The sequence below is a fragment of the Clupea harengus genome, chromosome 9 (genome assembly GCF_900700415.2).
Source record: "Clupea harengus chromosome 9, Ch_v2.0.2, whole genome shotgun sequence".
NCBI lineage: Eukaryota > Metazoa > Chordata > Actinopteri > Clupeiformes > Clupeidae > Clupea > Clupea harengus.
Window position 1 is genome coordinate 11495078 of NC_045160.1, and position 19920 is coordinate 11514997.

Sequence of the window (19920 nt, forward strand, 5' to 3'; positions counted from 1 at the left end):
ACTTGTGTTACTGCCAAACATTATTCGGAAAAGTAATTGCATGAATTTACATGAATTTCTCTCTAAATGTTTGAAAAAGTGACATTTTAATATTGTTGTGCTTTTTTTTCATTTGATAATGCTAAATGTACCAAAACTGAGCAGGATTATAGAACGTGCAACATTTTACAAACGGCACACCATACAATGCTGTCTCATTCTCAAAAAACATAATGTCATGTTCTTGACTGAAAGAGTGTTGGTTTGCAATTTACTTCCTATATAGACCGACTTTATTTAACACTGCAGATTTTAGGGTTAGGTTAGGGTTAATGTATGACATAGTCCAGTGTGCACTTGGCCTACTCAGTTTTATAAGCTACACAGGTTTTTTTTTTTTTAATAAGCCCTTTTCTCTAGCTGCGGTAGGCCAAACAATTTATTTGATATGGCACATATTTCTATGTGAGTTGTCTAATATGCCTAATATCTGGACCTGTAAATAGCCTTTGTCAGTTGTGATTTCTTACTGGACTCAATTCAGTAGGTGGCGTATGCTGTAGATGTAGATGACTTGCTCGCTGGGTTTTCACAAAAACATGTTTCGTACCATTTCCTGTTTCCGGAATTCCGAACGAACTGACTGACTGTCGGCGAATGAGATAAACAAAGGCATAAAAGACTCAGTGACTTTCAAGAATTTTATAACTAAACAACAACCCTCTCTGGAAACATGGATGCGGGTACGTAGTGTAATGTTTTGTCTGCTTTCATTCAGGTGCTCCTGTACAGTCTCTTGGGCATCTTACTTTGCGCTACGCTGTGCAAGCTAATGTTAACCTTTCTCATCCAGGTCTGTTAGCATTACTCGCCAGATCAACTTGTCAATTTGCTAAGCTAAAATGTAGTTAGCCTGCTTCCAAGGTTGATGGCAACTGAGGATATTAGCCATTCACGTTCAGCAGCAAACTTTTATTTGTCACGTTACAGTACATTTTTTTCTTAAGTAATGTCAGTTTTTTTGGAGGACCCTGGCTGTTCCAAATTCCTGGAAAGTGTAGGTTATTTCGTTGTGAACTTGCTAGAATCTTACACAAGTTTCTGCCACTTTCGTTCTTGTGACTGGTCAGCTTGCTAGCTACAATGCTAGTGGAAGGTAGCGGGGGAGTGAGACGTTGTGATTGTCAATGCTCATTGTGGTTATCTATCGTTAGCTGTATGGCTTGGAGCAACTGTTTGCATTCCTGCTGTGACAGACCACTTATATGAACGCTGCCAACACTGCTGGAACCTTCTATTAAATATAGCTTGCTAGCTGGCTAACTCAATGTTTTAGCCTGTCGAATTGATCTTTAATTATTACAACCAAAGTAAGTCAATTTACATATGTTTGATGTGAAGTCTGAAAGGAGAAGAACGATATCACATGTCCGTTCTCGTTGTCATTATGTAATGATGCGAGTCATTCCACCAACCCTCGCTTGGCCAGTTTCCATGCCAAACCAACATGACAGACAACCCCATTCATGCTTTGGCATTCATTGGGAAGAACGGCGTAGTACGCAGAACAACAGAAAGTAGCCTTCCCCAGCGGTTTCCCTCAATGATCTAAAGTTATTGTTAAGTATGCTATTCCTTAGAATTATCTGGTCTGTGGAAGCACATCATTGACGTCCCTAAGCACGAATAGACAAAACATAACGATGGGCACCATGTAGACATCCCAATTACATATTCTGGACATCAGACAAACAGCCACTGGCAAATTAGGGATTGAATGAGCCTGCATGATTAAGCAATGTTCTAATGAAGTTTTTAATAGCTGTGCACCATACCATGTTGTGGGCTAAACCACCGATGCTAGGCCCATTCTCACACTGTGCACTCTTACAACTAGCGAATCTGTTCCTACAGTGAGCATTCCAATCTGCCTTCTGAATATGAAAAACAAAACGTCACCTCATCCGAGTGACATGCAAGTGTTTAATTCACTTCCTCCTTCCACCTGTTCATCTTCTCTCTCTCTCTCTCTGCTGAAATCTCCTCCCCTCTCCTCAGGCCTATGTCAGGATAAGATATCTTCCTTTGTGAAGCGTTTCCGTTCAGAGCCTCGGTACCTGCTGGCTCAGAACGTGTCCACCTGCATCGACCCGCTAGAAGTGTGTCTCCACAGGCAGACGGTGCAGGACACGGTGCATATCTTCCAGCACTCCATACCCACAGAGGGCAAGCCGGTCACCAATCAGAAGAACTCAGGTATTCCCCAACAGCCTGAGAGGTTGCAGCTGCATGAAGACATACAGAGATTTTGTTTTGAATGGCCCAAGATACACACACCCTATTATAGCCTTATACTTGTTTTATTGCCAAAAATGTCATACTGACAACACTGACCTCAATATGTCTGTGTCATTGTCCGTTACATCATGACCCTTAAAACACTTGAAAGGACCCATCAAGAATGGGAATGGGAATGAGATAAATACTGAAAACGCCCCATCTCACATTTATTCATTATTTTCCCATTTCCAGGGAGGTGTTGGATTTTCTCGTGCCTCAATGTGATGCGACTTCCTTTCATGAAGAAGTTCAACATTGAAGAATTTGAGTTCAGTCAGTCTTATCTCTTTTTCTGGGACAAGGTAAGGGGCTCTTTCTCTCTCGTCTTTTATTTGATATAGCTTAGCCAGCTCCAGCTCCACCTCCTAGATCAAGCTCCCTGCTCCGCATTGCAGTCATGTGCATTGAACAGCCATCAAGCATAAAACACCAGCACAAACACTACTGAGGGGAGAGAGTTCTTTAGCCTTCCCTTGGGAGTTTACTCAGTGCTCTTTCTCTTACTGGCAAGCTGGCAGGAAGCGTAAAGTATGCCGAGTCAGTGCTCCAATCAATAGTATGACTTGGCGTCCTTTCATTGCATGCACACTTCCTGCATCAGTGGAAGTAGATATGGTCAACAGGCTGTTCAGAAAAGATAGCATTACCTTATACATAAAAGAACAACCCCTTTTAAATGGGATTAGAGTAGCGTGTGTTATTTTGAGGGAGAGGATACTGAAAGAGGTACATGCTGGAAAGAGAAATGAAAGTAGATGACTTGATCCTCACATGAGTAGAACACTTGTTCGTTTGTTCCAGCTCCAGCCTTTCAGATATTCCCGGTGTGTGGTTTTGGCTAGTCTGAGATTTGGATCCGCCCCGTGGAGTGTTGTTGTGTTTGACAGTGCGGTGGTGGCGCGCTCTGTCTCCTCATTGTGTCTACCTACTACTATGTCATTCTTTGTTGGCTTAAAGCCCCTTTTGTGTGGGATGTTGTGTGTCCTTTGAGCAGTTCTGTTCCAGTTTTGCGTAACAATTGTTCCTCATATATGTCTCTCTCTCTCTCTCCATCCAACCCTCTCTCCCCTTTCTCTCTCTCTCTTTCTCCACCCATCTCTGTCTCTTTTCTCTCTTTCTCTTCTTCTCCCTCCCTCTCTCTGTTTCTGTAGGTGGAACGCTGTTATTACTTCTTGCAGGCCTGTGTGGAGACAGCCCAGAGGAAGGAGGCCGTAGATGGCCGATTGGTCCAGTTTTTGCTCTCCAATCCCACCAATGATGGTGGACAGTGGGACATGTTGGTCAACCTCATTGGTTAGTCCTCTCCCAAAATGGCCCAGGATGAGACACAACCTAACATAAACCCTGTTCTTTACCCCTCAGCTCACTCTCTCTGTGAATGGAGGGTTTACCTAGGCTTTTATGTCTCCATATCTCAATATCTATATTTCACATAGGCCTGTGCTGTCCGGCTTTTCTAATCTGGTCATGCAGTAAGTGCCATTCCTAGCTTGAACGTCTATGGTCTTTCTTCTACAGAGAAATATGGAGTTATCCCAAAAAAGTGCTTCCCAGAGTCTCATAGCTCAGAGGCCTCTCGAAGAATGAACGACATCCTCAATCACAAGGTAGAATTAGCCTCTAGCACATTACTGTTTTACAGGCAGCAGAGAACTGCTCTATTCTCGTATTCCCATTATTCTCACCATTTCCAGTCTACAACCCCCATGAGGTCTTGGGTGCTGTGAGGCCCCCTTCCTAGACATAAGGGGGCCTTTTCACACAATACAATGATCTATGTGTTGTAATGGCAATACATTTATGTGCTGGAGGGGGGGGGGGGGGGGGTGTAACCTTACTATCTCAGAATGTGTGGGGGTTGCTCACGATATCCAATAATTTCATGAAATTAGTTTCATTCATAAGAGTTGTTCATTTTTACCCAGACTAATTCTGCGTGTTGTCTTTTGAGTGTACATTGTGTGCTACTAATATTTGGTATATTCAGACTTCCTCTGGTATTTGTGTTGCAGCTGAGAGAATACTGCCTAAGACTGAGAAACATGGTGGCTAGTGGCTCCACCAAAGATGAGCTGTCTGAGGCCATGGACACCATGATTGAGGAGGTAAGTGCCCCGCACTCCCTTTTGTTCAGCATTAATGCACTGCACAGGGAGGCCTCATGAAGGAGCAGTTCCTTCTGTGACCAGATGGTGGTGCTGTGTGTCCACACAACCTAGGCTCAGATGTGTACTGATGTGCTGTTTTGTTTATTAGAACGTTGTGTGAAAGTGGTGGATCATAGCAATAGAATTACAAACAGTAGAATGGACATTCCCATTTCAAACAATGGTTATGTTCCGTCTGAAAACGAGTGGGGCCAATAGCTGGGTTTCCATCCAACTTTATAATGCAAATTTTGACCTTTCAAATAGGAAATCACTTTACTTTCACATTAAATCTTGTTAGTCGATCGGTTCACTAGAGGGGATGGATTAAATCCCAATTCGCATAGGGTACAATGCGACTAAGGTTGATGGAAACTGGAATAATTGCATAAATTCACGTTCGTTGCAATTTTGTTAGGTGTTTCCATTAAAATGACCCTGACAACCTTACGTTTTGATCCCACAGCTGTTCACAGCTCCTCCCTTGATTAGGAAAGTGTCCACTCTTTATTTGCATAACACAGCAGACGCGAACAGACTAGAATTAAAATATGTGAACGAGTTGGATGGAAACCCAGCTACTGATGCGATGATGTTGACTGATAAATAAATTACTAGCAAAAGATGCATTGATGTGCTTTTTAGTATCCATAGTGATACATATCATTCAAGTGAAATGGGTGAAAATACAAATACAAATTTGCAGATTTCTGGATTAGCAAAAATAAGTAGCCTCTAGCAAAGTCTTTTTTGTCTGGGCTTAAGCAAGCATTATTAATTGGGTCATTACCCTAAATGATGTGAAGCTGCTGCATCATGTTTTCTAATGTGGTTTGCACTCCGTTTTGTTTTTCACTGCAATCACTCATTACTGACACAGTCCACACCATGAGAAAATTATGGTAGAAAGCCATACAGGATGCACTCAGCCGCACTTCGTTGCAACAATGAGTTGCTGACAGGCTGTGTAGTAACACACAGCCTGTGTGTGTGTGTGCGTGTGTGTGTGTGTGTGTGCGTGTGTGTGTGTGTGTGTGTGCGTGTGTGTGCGTGTGTGTGTGTGTGTGTGTGTGTGTGTGTGTGCGTGTGCGCTCGCTCAGATCAGCCTCTCCTAGTCAACGACAGTATGTTCTGCAAACAAAAGATCCTAATCAGCCCAAGCCTGACTTTGAATGGCAAAGCAATCTAGTTTGAAACAGTATTGTAATACCACCATCGGGCTCGCAGAGGAGATGAAAGCTCGGGGCAGTAAGAGTGAAATATCACCCACGAAGAAAAGTAATGTTCCTTTTCTTTGCGCCAAGCTCAAACACTGCTGTAGAGCGTTGTGTGGGAGAGGCGAGGTGGCCTGCTCCGACCTATGGCCATGAACATGCAGGGCCCTGCGCTTCTGTCTGTCTGCTTGTGTAACGGTCTTTCATCCCTCCCCCCCTTCGTCGAGTGTTATGTATTCAGGATTTTGCAAACGTGTTTGTTTGTCCACCTGGCGCTGGTTTGTTTTCTGTAACACGCGTTTGGCAGGCTGTGAGCGAGTGAGTGAGCGAGTGAGAGGAGCGTCGGGGTTGTTTTGCTCTGCTCTACTCCAGAATGAAAAGAAAGAGGAAATGGGTGATGGTGTCCCCCCCCCCCCCGAGCCTGATGTGGCCTTGTGCTTCTTCTCCCAGTGCTGGAAGACCTTTGGGAGAATCAGATCTCTCCGATATTTGCTTTTGCTATTTTGCTATTCTCTCGTTCACGCTCTCTCCCTCTCGCTTTCACATTTGCCACTTGGATTGTCTGCTTTTCTTTGCCTTTTTTCCTTCTTGCGTTCACCCTCACCCTGGTTTTGCTCTTGTTATATGAAGTCTCTATTTTTTGGCAACTTATTGCGATAGGAATAGGCGTGTGGGCCACTCCGCTTCAGTGTCTTTGTCCCTTAATGACCATCTCCTCAAGACCAGATCTCTTGACCATGCACCTTGATCTATAGGGCAGTGCTCTGTGTGTGTGTGTGTGTCTGTGTGTCTGTGTGTCTGTGTGTCTGTGTGTCTGTCTGTGTCTTAGTTACTGTCTGGTGGTCTGACGTCAGCGTGAGTCTGCCTTGGTTGGAAAATATGGGCGTGTGGCCGCAATCGCACATAAGCCTGCCTGCTCTCTCTCTGTGTGTGTGTGTGTGTGTGTGGACTAATTTTTCTTAGCAGGGCTCTACTGAAGGAGTTGTCCATAGATCAAAGTGGCGTGGCAGTGACCTCATTGAGCAGGAGGACGTCAGGGCTGGTTTAGAGGGGGAAGGTTGACGCTGCGCACGCCGTCCGTGAGGGGCTGGGGGCTGGGTAGGTGGGGGGGCTGGAGAGGATCACTCTTCCACGTTTAACCTTCGAACGACAGGCCAGAAAGAGAGAGAGAGAGAGAAACAGACAAAGCGATCCAGAATCACCACACACATCAAAGCCACAGACCCCCGCCTTCATGCCATCTCTGCAGAGCTTATATTTAACTGGCGCACTCTCATGGACATTATACACACACATACACACACATACACACACACACACACACACACACACACACACACACACACACACACACACTTTGCTTCCTCTTTTGAGTCTGTGCAGGTACATTGTCTCCACAACCGGGACTCCTCAACGTGTTGCCAGCCCTCCACATCCCTGCTGTATGAAGTCAGTTGTGAAGGCATACATGATTACCAGGAAACCCGAGAGATCGACTCAGCGGCTGTTTTCCGTCTTTCACCGCTTTTCCCTTCTCGCACCCGAAAATCTTCCAGGCCGCTAGAATAGCTAGCGTCAGTGTATACCATTTTTAGGGGGCCGTGTCATTTTGTTGGCCCGTCCCGGGTCAACAGGGGTGGGTTTGTGTAAATACTGCGTACACGTTTGCTGCAGTACCGAGAAGAACAGAGTCCGTACTGAGTGCTTGCCATGCCTGATTGTGCAGCGTTTGTTAGCATCTGCGCCGGCCCCCATGTGTTTTCTGTTTACAGCACTCGAGGCTTCAATCAGCCGCCTCCACTTCTCACCCCGGTGCAGTCCGACCGCTCCCATGTATCATGTGATTAGGTCGCAGCTAATGTTGACATCACGTCTCCCACCCCGACAGGAAGCCCGAAGTTGAAATGGCCCAACCAGGAATGGTACAGGCGAGAGTGTTACAAGGCTGCGGTGTCTTCGCGTGTTGTTGTTTTGTTTACCTCCACCCGAGCGAGAAGTGTTTGGACAACGGGGGGGGCGAACAAACAAACATGCGTGCGTGCAGAGCAGTGGTTGCCGGAGAAACGAAGCCGGTGGCTTCGGGCAGGTGTACCAGTGTTTATGAGCGCCACGTACCGGTATCCCTCACAGTGGAGGTTGGCGTGAGCGCAGCAGGAAGAGAGACGCTGTCTTACCACCACCCTGCCCTCAGGGCGCGACCAATTACACGCTTGCTTACTCACACCTGGATGTGATTGGAGGATTGACAGCAAGGAGAGCCTGGCAGTCTCGCTTGCCGATCCCGTAGTGCAACAGCGAGATGGCTGTTAGCGGAGAACAGACAGAAGCCTTCATCATGGGGCTGATCTTCACCCAGACCCATATGGCGCATGAGGCTGAGTGTGTGACATACTGTGTGTTTCTACTGAGATTCGTTCTCCCCCTCCTCACAAACAAATTTTTTAGTCACGCTTCCTCCTCCCGTCAATACAGAGCTATGATCTCAGATAAATTGGTAATTCAAACCGGGTGCAGTGGAAAGCAGAAACTTGTGTGGCCTTGACTGGGCCTGACAGCGTGCTGAATGCACCACACGCCATCCTGAGTCTGGACCCCCCCCCCCCCATCATCCCCCTGCACCCCCCAAAATACACGCCCTGACCATGTGTCTCAGAAAGTAGCAGGACGAAACACGCTTCAAAATGACCTAAACGGTTACTAAACACACTAGTCAAACATAGTCCTCCAGGCCAGCACAAGTGCCATAAATCTTTGGGTCTCCTGTCCAAGAGCCAGAATGGCTGGTCTGGTCTTCCAGATGCATTTGTACACACACACACACACACACACACACACACATAAAATCTCTGCCTCATTTTAGTGTCCTCTGCCTCTGCACTGTTCCATATCCCTGTCTTTTCTCTGAGAAATGAGACATTGGAAGGACAGATGGACAGTTTAGGGCCAAGAGGACCACATGTGAAGAGCAACGTAAGAAGACCAGCTTCTGCAAATAGGTGGAGTGCAAGTTCAAGAAAGCAACTGCGAAGGGAAAATAATCACCGCAGTGAGAGTGATAGACATGTGGCCGACGGGGGGAAAGATTTAGGGCCATTTGGAATCGGTAGTGTGTTATTTTAAGGGCAGAGATTTACACGAATGGCGCCTCTTGCTCATCTTCGCTGCTCCGGAGCCAAAGCAGCCCCTCCCTGGATGAGGCTCCGTCCTTCCTGCTTGGGCCCTCAGCACTGGCCCTGCCGGACAGCAGGTGTTTCAATATTGACTCGCTCAGGCCTCTGCTGACGTCAGAGGGGCCATGGCCTCATTGTTATTTTATAAAGTGGCGGCGGCTGCCCACGGCAGGGGTAGGGCTGTGTGTTAGTGTGTGTGTGTGTGTGTGTGTGTGTGTGTGTGTGTGTGTGTGTGTGTGTGTGTTAAAGTGGGTGTGTATTGTGTGTCAATCCCAGTGCATCGTGCTTGAATGGGTCCCGTTGTGAGTTAACCTGCCGAGGAGGAGGAGGACTGTACAGAAATGTCGGGAAGGGCACAGGCGAGGGCACTGGGTATTGTTTATGTGCTCGAGCAACATGGGTCCAGTGTTGAGCAAATAATGGGGAAGGTTGGGCACGGCTGCCATTTGCTGTTCAGCATGGGGCGGCCCATGCGAGTCGGCAGGCGTCAGTTGAGGCCACACTGTCTGCAGGAGCGGAGATGGGCCACAGAGGAGACAGTGATCAGGCAGGAGACGTGAAGCTGATCCTTCCCCTCATGTACCACCTCAGGAATGTTACTAGCTGACGAGACCTTAGTGGTAGTGCTCACCGCAACGGTACCCTAGAGTGACTGTTACGTTAAATATAGCCTGTCGTGCCAGAAATAATTTCATTGGGCTATTTTCACTCTCTGACGACTTTTATTCGTCTGGACCTTGCTGAGTGTCAACAGAAAATAGTGGAAGTCAGTGGGAAGTCCTCTTAAATACAGCCATCGGGTCTATGTTTCGGAGTGTTTTCAGAGAGCGAACAAGACTGCAGCTGTCTCTGAGTGTGGCTTGGTGCATTTCTTCTCATTGTTTGTGATTGCCTGACGGAGTTCTTCTGCTATCAATGATTGGTCACGGCCAAGTTGCTCTGTAAAATGTATATGTGCTTCAAGCTGTGTAGAGGGGGAAGGACATTCCACAGATTACTGTATCAGTGTTTGGGAAGGGCTATTCTGAGAACCCAGAGGAGCTGAGACAGAGGAACCAGCACTACACACACACACACACACACACACACAGACACACACACACAGGCATACCACATGAGATCAGTTACAATCCCACAGTCCTGTCTCAACCTTCACCCTGCCCTGGCCCTCACATTACTACATGCCAGTTGTGCTTTGTGCTGCCTGTGTATGAGTGTGTTACTGTCTGTATGTGTGTCTGAGTGTGAGAGGAAGTAATGTTACCAAGTCTCTATGTGTTTGTAGCATTGTGATCGCATTATAGTATCATATGAACTGTTGAAATGGGACAGTGCGTTTCCACATCTGTGCATTTCTGAAAGTGTGTGTGTTTCTCCTTGTCCAGGTGTTCCGAGTGGCCAGTGTGTGTTTGGGCAGCCCCCCTGACACCATCTCCTGGGAGTATAGAGACAAGGACAAGGCCTTCCACCGGATGGGTCCCATCACACCCCTGGAGTTCTATCGGGAGCACGTCAAGCCTCTCTACAACATCCAGGACAAGGCATGCCCAGCTCCATATTTACGTCATGTCCTATTAGAGGACACCTTTCACCTGTGTCATTTTTAAATACAATCAGAGCATACATTGTGTCGGTACTTCTGCTCCCTGGGTTTTGAAGCTTGGTTGTTTATGTTTAGCTATATCAGTCAAATCGCAGGACAAAGCATGTTTACATTTGCATCACTATGAGTGATACCAGGGTATCAAACAGACTTTGATGTTTGTAGCGTCTTGTGCTACTGGTTGAGCTACATGTTTATTTCTATGATATCCTCTCCCCACCTCTGTCTGTTTCACGACTGGCATAAGCACTGGGCCCATTTGACGCTACCTCATGTCAGTGCTCCATTTTTCACCCGCTCTTCAACAGGTCTGCCTTGTGAACGACCCCCGACCTCAAAACCCCTACGGGAAGTTGTATAGCGTGGAGTTCCTAGGCAACATGGTGGGCGGCCGCAACACCCTCTACAACAACCAGGCCATCCACCTGCTGAAGCAGGCCGCTGCCGGCTCCATCAAGGATGGAGAGGTGAGGGGGTGGGTGGGGTCGTCTTAACTGATGCACGTCCCAGCTCTTAACATGAATCACAGTGGGCTTGTCTAGGTTCACTAGCTTATGAAGTTTCAGAAAGGCAGCAATAGACGTAGGCAAAAAACAAAACAAACTGTCTGATCAGTAGTCTACCATAGTGCCAAATAGCCAAAACCCCATACTGCCCATTTTAAAATTCATGAAATTGTATTGTTTTTTTTTTTTAGGATATAAGTCATAGATAAATATCTGGTCCCCACAACCTTCCTGGCATCCTTTTCAAACCAATCGAGATTCCACATAAAGCTCCTGACCTTTAGTGTCCTGATATATTATAGGCTGATCATTTGTTTAACCACCCCTCCATCTACACTGGCAGCTCCTTTAAGGGCTTATAAAAGTTGCAAATGGACTAAATCAGGGTTTTCTCTTAGAGTAGCCTGTAATCTAATAGAAAAAAGCATTTCTGTTACTTGGAAAGTAAGTTTGATTTAATTTCAAAATGAAGCACTGTACAGTGTACAATTAGCTTGGTTAGTGTTTAGCTTTGTGGATAAAAACATTTGGGCTAGCTGTTGTAGCGAGACGCTTAACAGCCCTTTTTCTAAAACTGTTCATTAAGCCATAATGGTATTTCCAGTGCATATAGTCTAACTAAATGTTTCAATCTAATTTATAAATGATTTAGGCTACAACAAATAATTTGTAGCGCCACAATGAATGATTGAACTCAATGAGCCGCAGTTGAATCCACCGATTCCTTCTTTGAGGATCTCTTGAACGATGGCAAAACAACTTGCCGTTGTCTTTCAGGTGTTTATTTTTGCATTTCAGGGCACAGTAATCATCTTCACCCTTGACAATACAGTCTTTCTCACTAGTTAACGTTAGCTGTTTAAACTCCAGCTGACAGACTGGTGCTCCACTGAACTTTTTCCTTCCAATGTGGCCCCGATGTGGCTTGTGACGTGAAGCGCTACATCTTTATATGATGTCTATGCTTCAGTACATGATGATTTGTACAAGTCTGAAACTAAACAGCGTCACACTGGAAGTCAGCCGTCCTGGTGCAGGGGGTGTGGCCCTGAAGTCAGATAGGACTTGAAGCCAGTGACAACACAGACAACCAAGTTTACCTTGAGGCCGTTTTAGGTATGATGTTATGGTGTGGTTTTGAAAAAGAAAAACAATATGCTCTCTTTCCTCTTCATAGGCGGTGTGGTTTGGCTGTGACGTAGGCAAGCATTTCCATGGCAAGCTGGGCATCAACGACATGAATGTGTGAGTTTGAGCAAACACTCTCCAGTGGTGTGCGACTAAACAGGGAAGGGAGCGAGGAGATTCCTTCAGCCTCTGCATGCAGATAGACACAGAAGCTCATGGTGGGGGATCTGTCTGTGAGCGTGTGTGGAGTGCCACAGACGCAAACATTACCCATGACGACGTACAAGGGAGAGAACAGTCAAGCTACGAGCAATAGAGACCTAGTATAACAATAAATACTATTTTACATAAGAAATGTAAAAAAAAAAAGACCACTGGAAACACAACACGGGGGGCTGGCCACTGATAATAATTGATTGTCCCAATAAACACGCCAAATAGAATAGCCCCCGGACAAACACCACGTTGGGTGCTACCACCACATTGGCATGTGTTAGCCCAGCTGGGTAGGTGAAAGGATTGAGTCAACGCAGGGTGAAGTGAAATATGTGTTTTTCATTGGAATGGCAGGATATGGCCATTGAGGAAATTAAAATGGGAATTGGCGGCCTTAATGACCATTGGGTGCCATGCACAGTTCTTTGTCAAGCCTTGATGCATGAGCAATTCTCATGATATTTTGTTGGTTTCTTGAGTCGGTCTCTGTTTAGAGTTTAACATATCAACTGTGTGTGCGTGTGCGTGTGCGTGTGCGTGTGTCTAGGTTTAACCATGAGCTGGTGTTTGGGATCTCTGTGAAGAACCTGTCGAAGGCGGAGCGGCTGATCTTTGGAGATTCCTTGATGACTCATGCCATGATCCTCACTGCCGTCACTGACAAGGTGCTATACACACACACACACGCAGACACACACACACGCAGAGACACACAAGCGCAGAGACACACAAGCATCACGCTGAACAAAATCCAATTTTCTATTTTCTTTTCTATTTTTTTTTTTGAAGGTTGTATTTGTAAGCGATAACTGTTATTTAGCCTATCACATGTAATGGCGGTCTGCAACGGTATTCCCAGTTGGAGCCCAGAGCTGGCCTTTGTGAAAATCTGTTTTGTGGCCCAGCCTGATGCAATCTCAGAAGATGGACACGTAAAGCCCATAAGCCTCCTGTGCTGAGTTAATCACAGATCCAGCCAGCAGTGATTGATGGCCCCTGTCAGGGCAGCCACTAGAAGCTGCAGAAACAGAGTCGTCTCTCTCCCCCCCCCCCCCCCCATGGCCAAAGCACGCTGTTTGAGAGGCAGACACAAGGGATGCCACTGAGATAAGGGCTAGAGGTGTTACACAACCCCTGAGCGACGCGTTGGAGCTTCACAGAGAAATCTGAAAAACGCCATTTAGACAGGTCCCCTGCCAATGCCATTGCCATGCTTTTCTCAGTCCCCTGATTTGTGGTGTCTTCACTTGTGTGTTTGTGGCTGTTGTTTGTGTGTGTGTGTGTGTTTTCATGCGGGCATACATATGCGTGCTTGGACGTGTGTACATTGGTTTTAATCGCCAGTAGTTTTTCAAATTGCTGTCAATTTCCCCCCTGTAAGTGGGCGCAGCTGTCTCCGGAGTTTTCCGCTTCTTGTCCTCTTTCTTCTCTCTCTCTCTCTCTCTCTCTTCGTCTGTCCATCTCCGAGCAGCTGGAAAGTGTTTGCTGCCCCTTGCCGTGTGGCACATACACTGAATGGCCTGTCCGCCACCACGGCCCTCAGGCTGAACCAGACTCTTATCATGAAGCCCAGCTTCACCCCTTACACTAAAGGTCCATAGCGTGGCTCTGCTTTGTGACGTAGGCTGTTGTGTTGGAGATTACAGCCCAGTAATGCTAAATGGAGGATTCTGCTAGGTCATGTTGAAGCTGTTGTAATCCTTCAAATTTCACAATGCACACCAGCAGATTTTACACACAGCAGTGAACCCTAGCAAGGACAGGAATTGGCCAGGTTGTCTAAGAACTGAACACATTGGAAGGTGTGTGACATGTAGAGACTGTGTGTTGTATTTTGACACGTGACATCCTGAGATGGCTACAATGGTACGGCATTGTCATCTTGAAAGCATCGACAGCACCTCTGAGAGTGTGGATTTGATGTGGTTACAGCCAGTTGCTTTGGAGGCTTTCCCAGGGCTGATGGAGTACCTAGTAGCACAAAATTGTCCTCTTATTTTTAATTATCAGGTGAGATGGGTGACTAAACGTTACGACACAGAGTACCCGAAGGTCTGCCGGCCAGATTATTGTTTTATCTGAAATGAATGGGTAGCTGTAGTTGCCTGGCCGAGGGACATTCATCACATTTGACGCAGTGTGATGTGAGCACATTACTCCACCTCAACCTGTTTCCTGACCTTAATTCTCTTATCTCTTCCTCTCCCACCAACCTCACCTCCTCTCCATTTGTCTCTTTATCCCCCCCCTCCACCCCCCTCACCCTCTCCCTCTCTCCGTTTTCAGGATGGGAAGGATGGATGCTATGAGAAGTGGCGAGTGGAGAACTCGTGGGGCGACGACCGCGGGAATAAAGGTGAGACCCTCTAGCTGCAGTGACTCCGGCCGTGAGCTCAGGCCTCAACATGGCTGCCGACTCCCTCCTCATATCTGGTTCCAATGCTGGCCATCCACGGCACACGATTCTGCATGGTCAATAGTGGAGAGACAGCTGGCTTTCCTGTTTGCTCAATTCAATTTAGACCAGGATTACTTATCAATGCTCCCCTGCCATGCTCAGTTATGAGTTTATAATTGCCTTTCTTTTCTGCTGTACTGGGAAAAGCTGTTTCTTGTTAATGTTTTTTTTTTTTCTTCTCTCTTTTCTGTCCTCAAGCTCTCTCTCTCGCTCTCCAAACAGATCGGCTCCCATAATTCCCTTGACTGTTGAAAGATTTTCAGCGCCTTCTAGATCTTGACACCACACGCACTTGCACACACGTACTACTCACACACAAACACACGCTCACGCAAGCATACACACGTGCTCGCTCTGGGTTTTGCTAGCTCGCAAGCGCTCCCTGCCGCCTCTCTCCCTCCTTCTCCCTTTTCTCTCTCTCACTCTCAAACTTTGCATTCCAGCAGGGATTATAAAGGGCTTTGGGGGGCTGGGCTGGGCTCAGTGGCGTTGTTCACCTTCCACACAAATCACATTATTGTTAGTGCAGTTTTTAAGAAAAAGGATGTCAAAATGTTTCCCCCCCTGGAGAAAACCCATCTTATCCCTCACAAGCTTCACATCAGCAGATCAAAACTAAATGTCACCCCCAAGAGCCTACGCAAATTAGTACATACTACTCTACTCTAGTTAGTGGTGAGTCATACTTATTTGACAACGGTTGGTTGCGAGTGGGAGAGTGTACAAAGTTCAAGGGGTTAACGTCTTTCAACTCGAGTCATAATATTCAACTTCCTTCTTAGGGTGTGCTGTTTGATACATTTCTTTGAAAATGCTGCTCTCATAAGATTGATTGTTCTGGTAACTGAGTACTTAGCTTTGTGTTACTATAAAAGTGCGTCTTAAAGTTGATTTGAGTTTAGATTTATATTCTCAGGAAGGTCCTAAATGGTAAGCTCTGAAATCGAAAATTGATTTTTTTTACTTGTCATATGATATTATCCTGTTATATATATATATATATATATGTATTTATATGATTCTATTCATTTTTTTAAGAAGATTTGTCAAAATCAAACCGTTTCTTTCCCAGAAACCGGCGTCTTTGTGTCCCCTTTGTGTAATGCTTACCACCATGATGCTCACCTCATCACCCTCATCTCACTTACTCCCTACTTTCCATCACTTATTTGTTGCGAAAGGCCTTTCATAAAGTAAAGTTCCTAACATAGCACCACGATAAACTTTTGGCCATGTAGGAATACATCACCTAGGATTCATAGCCCCCCTGAGTTTAAGCAAAGTGTCCTCTAAATCAGTAGTTCCCAAACTTTTCATGGCAGACCCCCTCTGAAAAAAAACAAAAAAAAACGCTCCCATCCCCCCTCCCGTGATCTGTAAGTACAAAGTAGGCTATAAACTCATCACCAAATAAGTTAGTTATAGGCTACTATGTTGCAAAGCACTGCCCTACAAACCTGTGGTTGGTTCGTTAGGTTTCTCGTTCCGTTTTTTCTCACCTCATCCAAACGGCAGGCCTAATTTGTCTGCTGGAACTCGGGGCTGAGAAACTCATTGTGCAAACGTGTATAAATACGCACATGCACACGCACACGCACATGCACACGCACACACACATACATACACATACATACACATACATAGACATACATACACATACATTGACAGACACACACGTACAGCATGGCCATTGTTCTGAGACTGAGAAACAGATTGTGCAAACATGTGGATGTAAATACACATATACACTTATATATACACACACACACACACACACACACACACACACACACACACACACACACATATATATATATATATATATATATATACACACACACACACACACACACACACACACACACACACACATACACATATATACACACACACACACACACACACACACACACACACACATACACATATATACACACACACACACACACACACACACACACATACACACACACATAAACACACATATACACACACATATACACACATACATACATACATACATACATACATACATGTATACATACATACATACACACACACACACACAGAGAGTGTGGCCATTGTTCTGAGACTCCATGTTTTTAAGTTCCTGGCAACGTGTATCGATAACTCAAGCTTTCAGCAAGAGCGAGGAAAAACAAACAGCATCCAGATACCAGGTCCCCGGCCCGCCCTCCCGACCCCCCCCTCCATCTAAACATTCTCCATGTACACACTCTTACCAGGTTCATTTTATCAAGCACTTTCCTTCTCACAGGTTGATGGGGAGGGGGTCCGCTTGATTAGCCTTGACAGCCAAGTAAAAGGGGGTGAACACCCAATGATAAATTGGAACATTTTCGCTAAAAGCGTCTTATCATCCCGAAGTTCCTTTTTGGCAAATAAACGGAGTTCCTTCCGTTTTTCTTAACAGTAAGATTAACCTCTGGAACACTTTAAGAAGACTCTGCTCTGTCCTACCTACTTTTTTTTCTGCTGTTTGTGCAGTGGAGAAGAAAAATGGACATTGATTGTGTGCATTTGACTTGTACTTGACCTTGTGCAATGTATACAGTCACACACCCTTTGGGGGAAATAATGAGATGTCAGTGAGTACATGGGTGTGCAGTCACAGAGGTGTGTGTGTGTGTGTGTGTGTGTGTGTGTGTGTGTGTGTGTGTGTGTGTGTGTGTGTGTGTGTGTGTGTGTGAGAGAGAGAGTGTGTTGTGACTGGGATGGGGCTGGGGCTGGGTACTTCCCTCTCAGGGGAGACGTGCACATTAAGCAGAAGCGTTGATGGAGGCAGAGGTGGTGACCAAGGGTGTGAATTTTCCACTACTCGGTACATGATGAAATATCTCTGTTATAACAGGTGATGTAACGATAAGCCTGGTGCTCTTTTGCAGAAGTATAGTGGGGAGGGTTGCATGATTTTGGTCCCTGTTGAGAAATTCTGTGGAAGAGCTCTGAAAACAAACTGCAAGCTCATAAAATATGTCCCTGCGGGTTATTCTGTGTTGTATATTTAAATAAACGCTTGTTTGCTGATGAATGTGGAAATGGAATTTTGACACTTGGATCCTGACTCATCTGTCCTCTCTCTGCCTATCCCTCTCTCCTCCTCTTCAGGCTACCTGATTATGACAGATGAGTGGTTCTCTGAATACGTCTACGAGGTTGTGGTGGACAAAAAATACCTCACCGAAGAGGTCCTGGCCGTCATGCAGCAGGACCCAGTTGTACTTCCAGCTTGGGATCCAATGGGAGCGCTGGCATAACCGTGGAATCCAAGCGTGCCGCCCAATGAAATGTCAGCCTGGTCTGATTGACTCCGCCCCACCTTTTCTGGTTTTTACCCAACCAACTGACTCCCAAAACAGCCTGCTCTAGAGAAAAAAATAATAAAGTTTTTCTTTTTCTTTTTTTTACGGAACTGTGAGTCTTCATGTCTTCATCATTTCTCTTACGCTGTCTTCTTCCTCCCAGGGCACCGATAGAATGTCATATTGTGAATTACGCGCTGACCTGGCCTGGCCCGAGAGCCACTGTTAACCATAGTTTATCCACGCAAATCATGACATATCTGCCCCTGACCGGTTTCCCTGGATCAACACAGGGGGAGGCAGGGAGAAATGTGTGGAGAGGTCCAGGGAGCATCACACCACTCCCGGCCTGATGACCCCCTCGGACTGAGTAGAGAGTTATGGCGCTCTGACAGAGGCCCTCCAGAGGGGGGAAGTGCTCATTCAGCATCCAGGAGAGGGCCTGCAGAGCGCGTTTGTGATGAGTTCACTCCAAGTTTACGGCTGCCTTCAGCCCTGAGTGAGAAACAGGACGGACATGCGATAGCATGTGCTGTTGGAGAGGAGGAGAATTAGTAGGGGGCAGGAGTGCATATGGAAAACTTCTTTTAATGATTTAATGTCCCAGTCTTGCTCCCACTCATTCTCTTCCCCCTACTTTTTTTTCAGTCTTTCTTTTTGTTCTCTCTCTCTTTCTCTTCTACTACCTCTTATTTCCTCTCCTGATGAGTCCAGACAGGCAGAATGGGGAAGCTGTGTCCAGAGGGAGAGGCAGTGAGGAGCCTTCTCCACCTCAGCCCTCTTCCTTTAAATCTTTACAATTCCCAGAGATCACGCAACTCACAAAACAGCCATTGCTTTCTCTTTCCAAGAAAGGGGCTGCAACTGAAGCTCTCTAGCGACCCTTTTTTTAGGGGGGGTGGCAGGTTAAGGGCGTCAGAGGTCAGTCAGAAATGTGTAAGATGGAGCAAGAGAAAGGGGGTGATCTCACTCCTTTTCCTTACCTCTCAGGTGGTGGTCCGCTGTGAGTTGTTTCATCTGCTATTTTCATTTCACACCCTCCACTTCCAGCTTGGAGAAATCCAAGCCTGTGGTGATGGAAGACGGACAGAAGAGACCCATGTTGGATCCTTGCCCATTTGTCCTCCCAGTGAAAGTCGTGCGTGTGTTGATCTTGGTAATTTGATTTGTGTGTCTGGAGCCTTTCCAGCACGTGTAGATGAGACAGTCCCTACATATGAGTGCACTACTAATACACCCCCCACTGACCCCAGAGAATGAGGCCCTCCTAGTTCAACTTATTCTCTGAATGATTTGTCCGTGGGATTCTTGAGAAGTCAGATGATGAGGTTCCCACCATCTCCACCTATGCATGAGCCACAGGAACTAATACTCTATGATTAACATAAATGAAAAGAAAATGGGAAATTGAGTCACCATAGGATAGGATCATATCTATGCCTCATACTTGGCTCCACCTAATCTGCTGCTGGGATTTCAACTGCTGTAGTGGATAATGAAGTGTGACCGGGTTGTGCTGTAGCTTTCTCATCTAGGGTTGGAGATTGGGGATGGGTTTAAAGCCCCAGGATCCCAATGTGTCATGGGGGCTTAGGGATCCTGGACCCTTTTGGTAGCAGTCCTGAGAAACAGGAAGTGGTAAGTCTCAGAGAATGGCTAAAACACTCTTCGGCGTGTTCTCCAGCTGTAGTCGGAGGTGGCACCCAGACCACTCAAACTAAGCACCTCCAGAAGAATTCTATAATTCCACCATTGGTTGCCCTCCCTCTTTTCCAAACTCAACCTTGAGCCTTTTACCTCGAGTAAGAGAGAGCGACCATGATGGACATTATTTTA

The 19920-nt window shown here is 46.1% G+C and overlaps 1 protein-coding gene across 1 annotated transcript; it reads left to right on the forward strand.

The window, feature by feature from the left end:
* The first annotated feature begins 572 nt into the window (after nucleotides 1–572).
* On the forward strand, nucleotides 573–18194 carry blmh (bleomycin hydrolase). Its single transcript, XM_031573420.2, has 12 exons — nucleotides 573–722; nucleotides 2038–2235; nucleotides 2512–2621; nucleotides 3471–3612; nucleotides 3838–3926; nucleotides 4332–4424; nucleotides 10236–10391; nucleotides 10762–10920; nucleotides 12137–12204; nucleotides 12851–12968; nucleotides 14590–14659; nucleotides 17891–18194. Exons 1-12 carry the CDS (start codon nucleotides 713–715, stop codon nucleotides 18037–18039), a joined length of 1362 nt encoding a protein of 453 aa, XP_031429280.1. The 5' UTR covers nucleotides 573–712; the 3' UTR covers nucleotides 18040–18194.
* The last annotated feature ends 1726 nt before the right edge of the window (nucleotides 18195–19920 follow it).

Excerpts from the sequence above, each read along its gene's own strand:
- blmh (XM_031573420.2), top strand. Across the intron at positions 2,622-3,470 it reads ATCTCTTTTTCTGGGACAAG|GTGGAACGCTGTTATTACTT; the intron begins GTAAGGGGCTCT and ends CTGTTTCTGTAG. Across the intron at positions 4,425-10,235 it reads TGGACACCATGATTGAGGAG|GTGTTCCGAGTGGCCAGTGT; the intron begins GTAAGTGCCCCG and ends CTCCTTGTCCAG.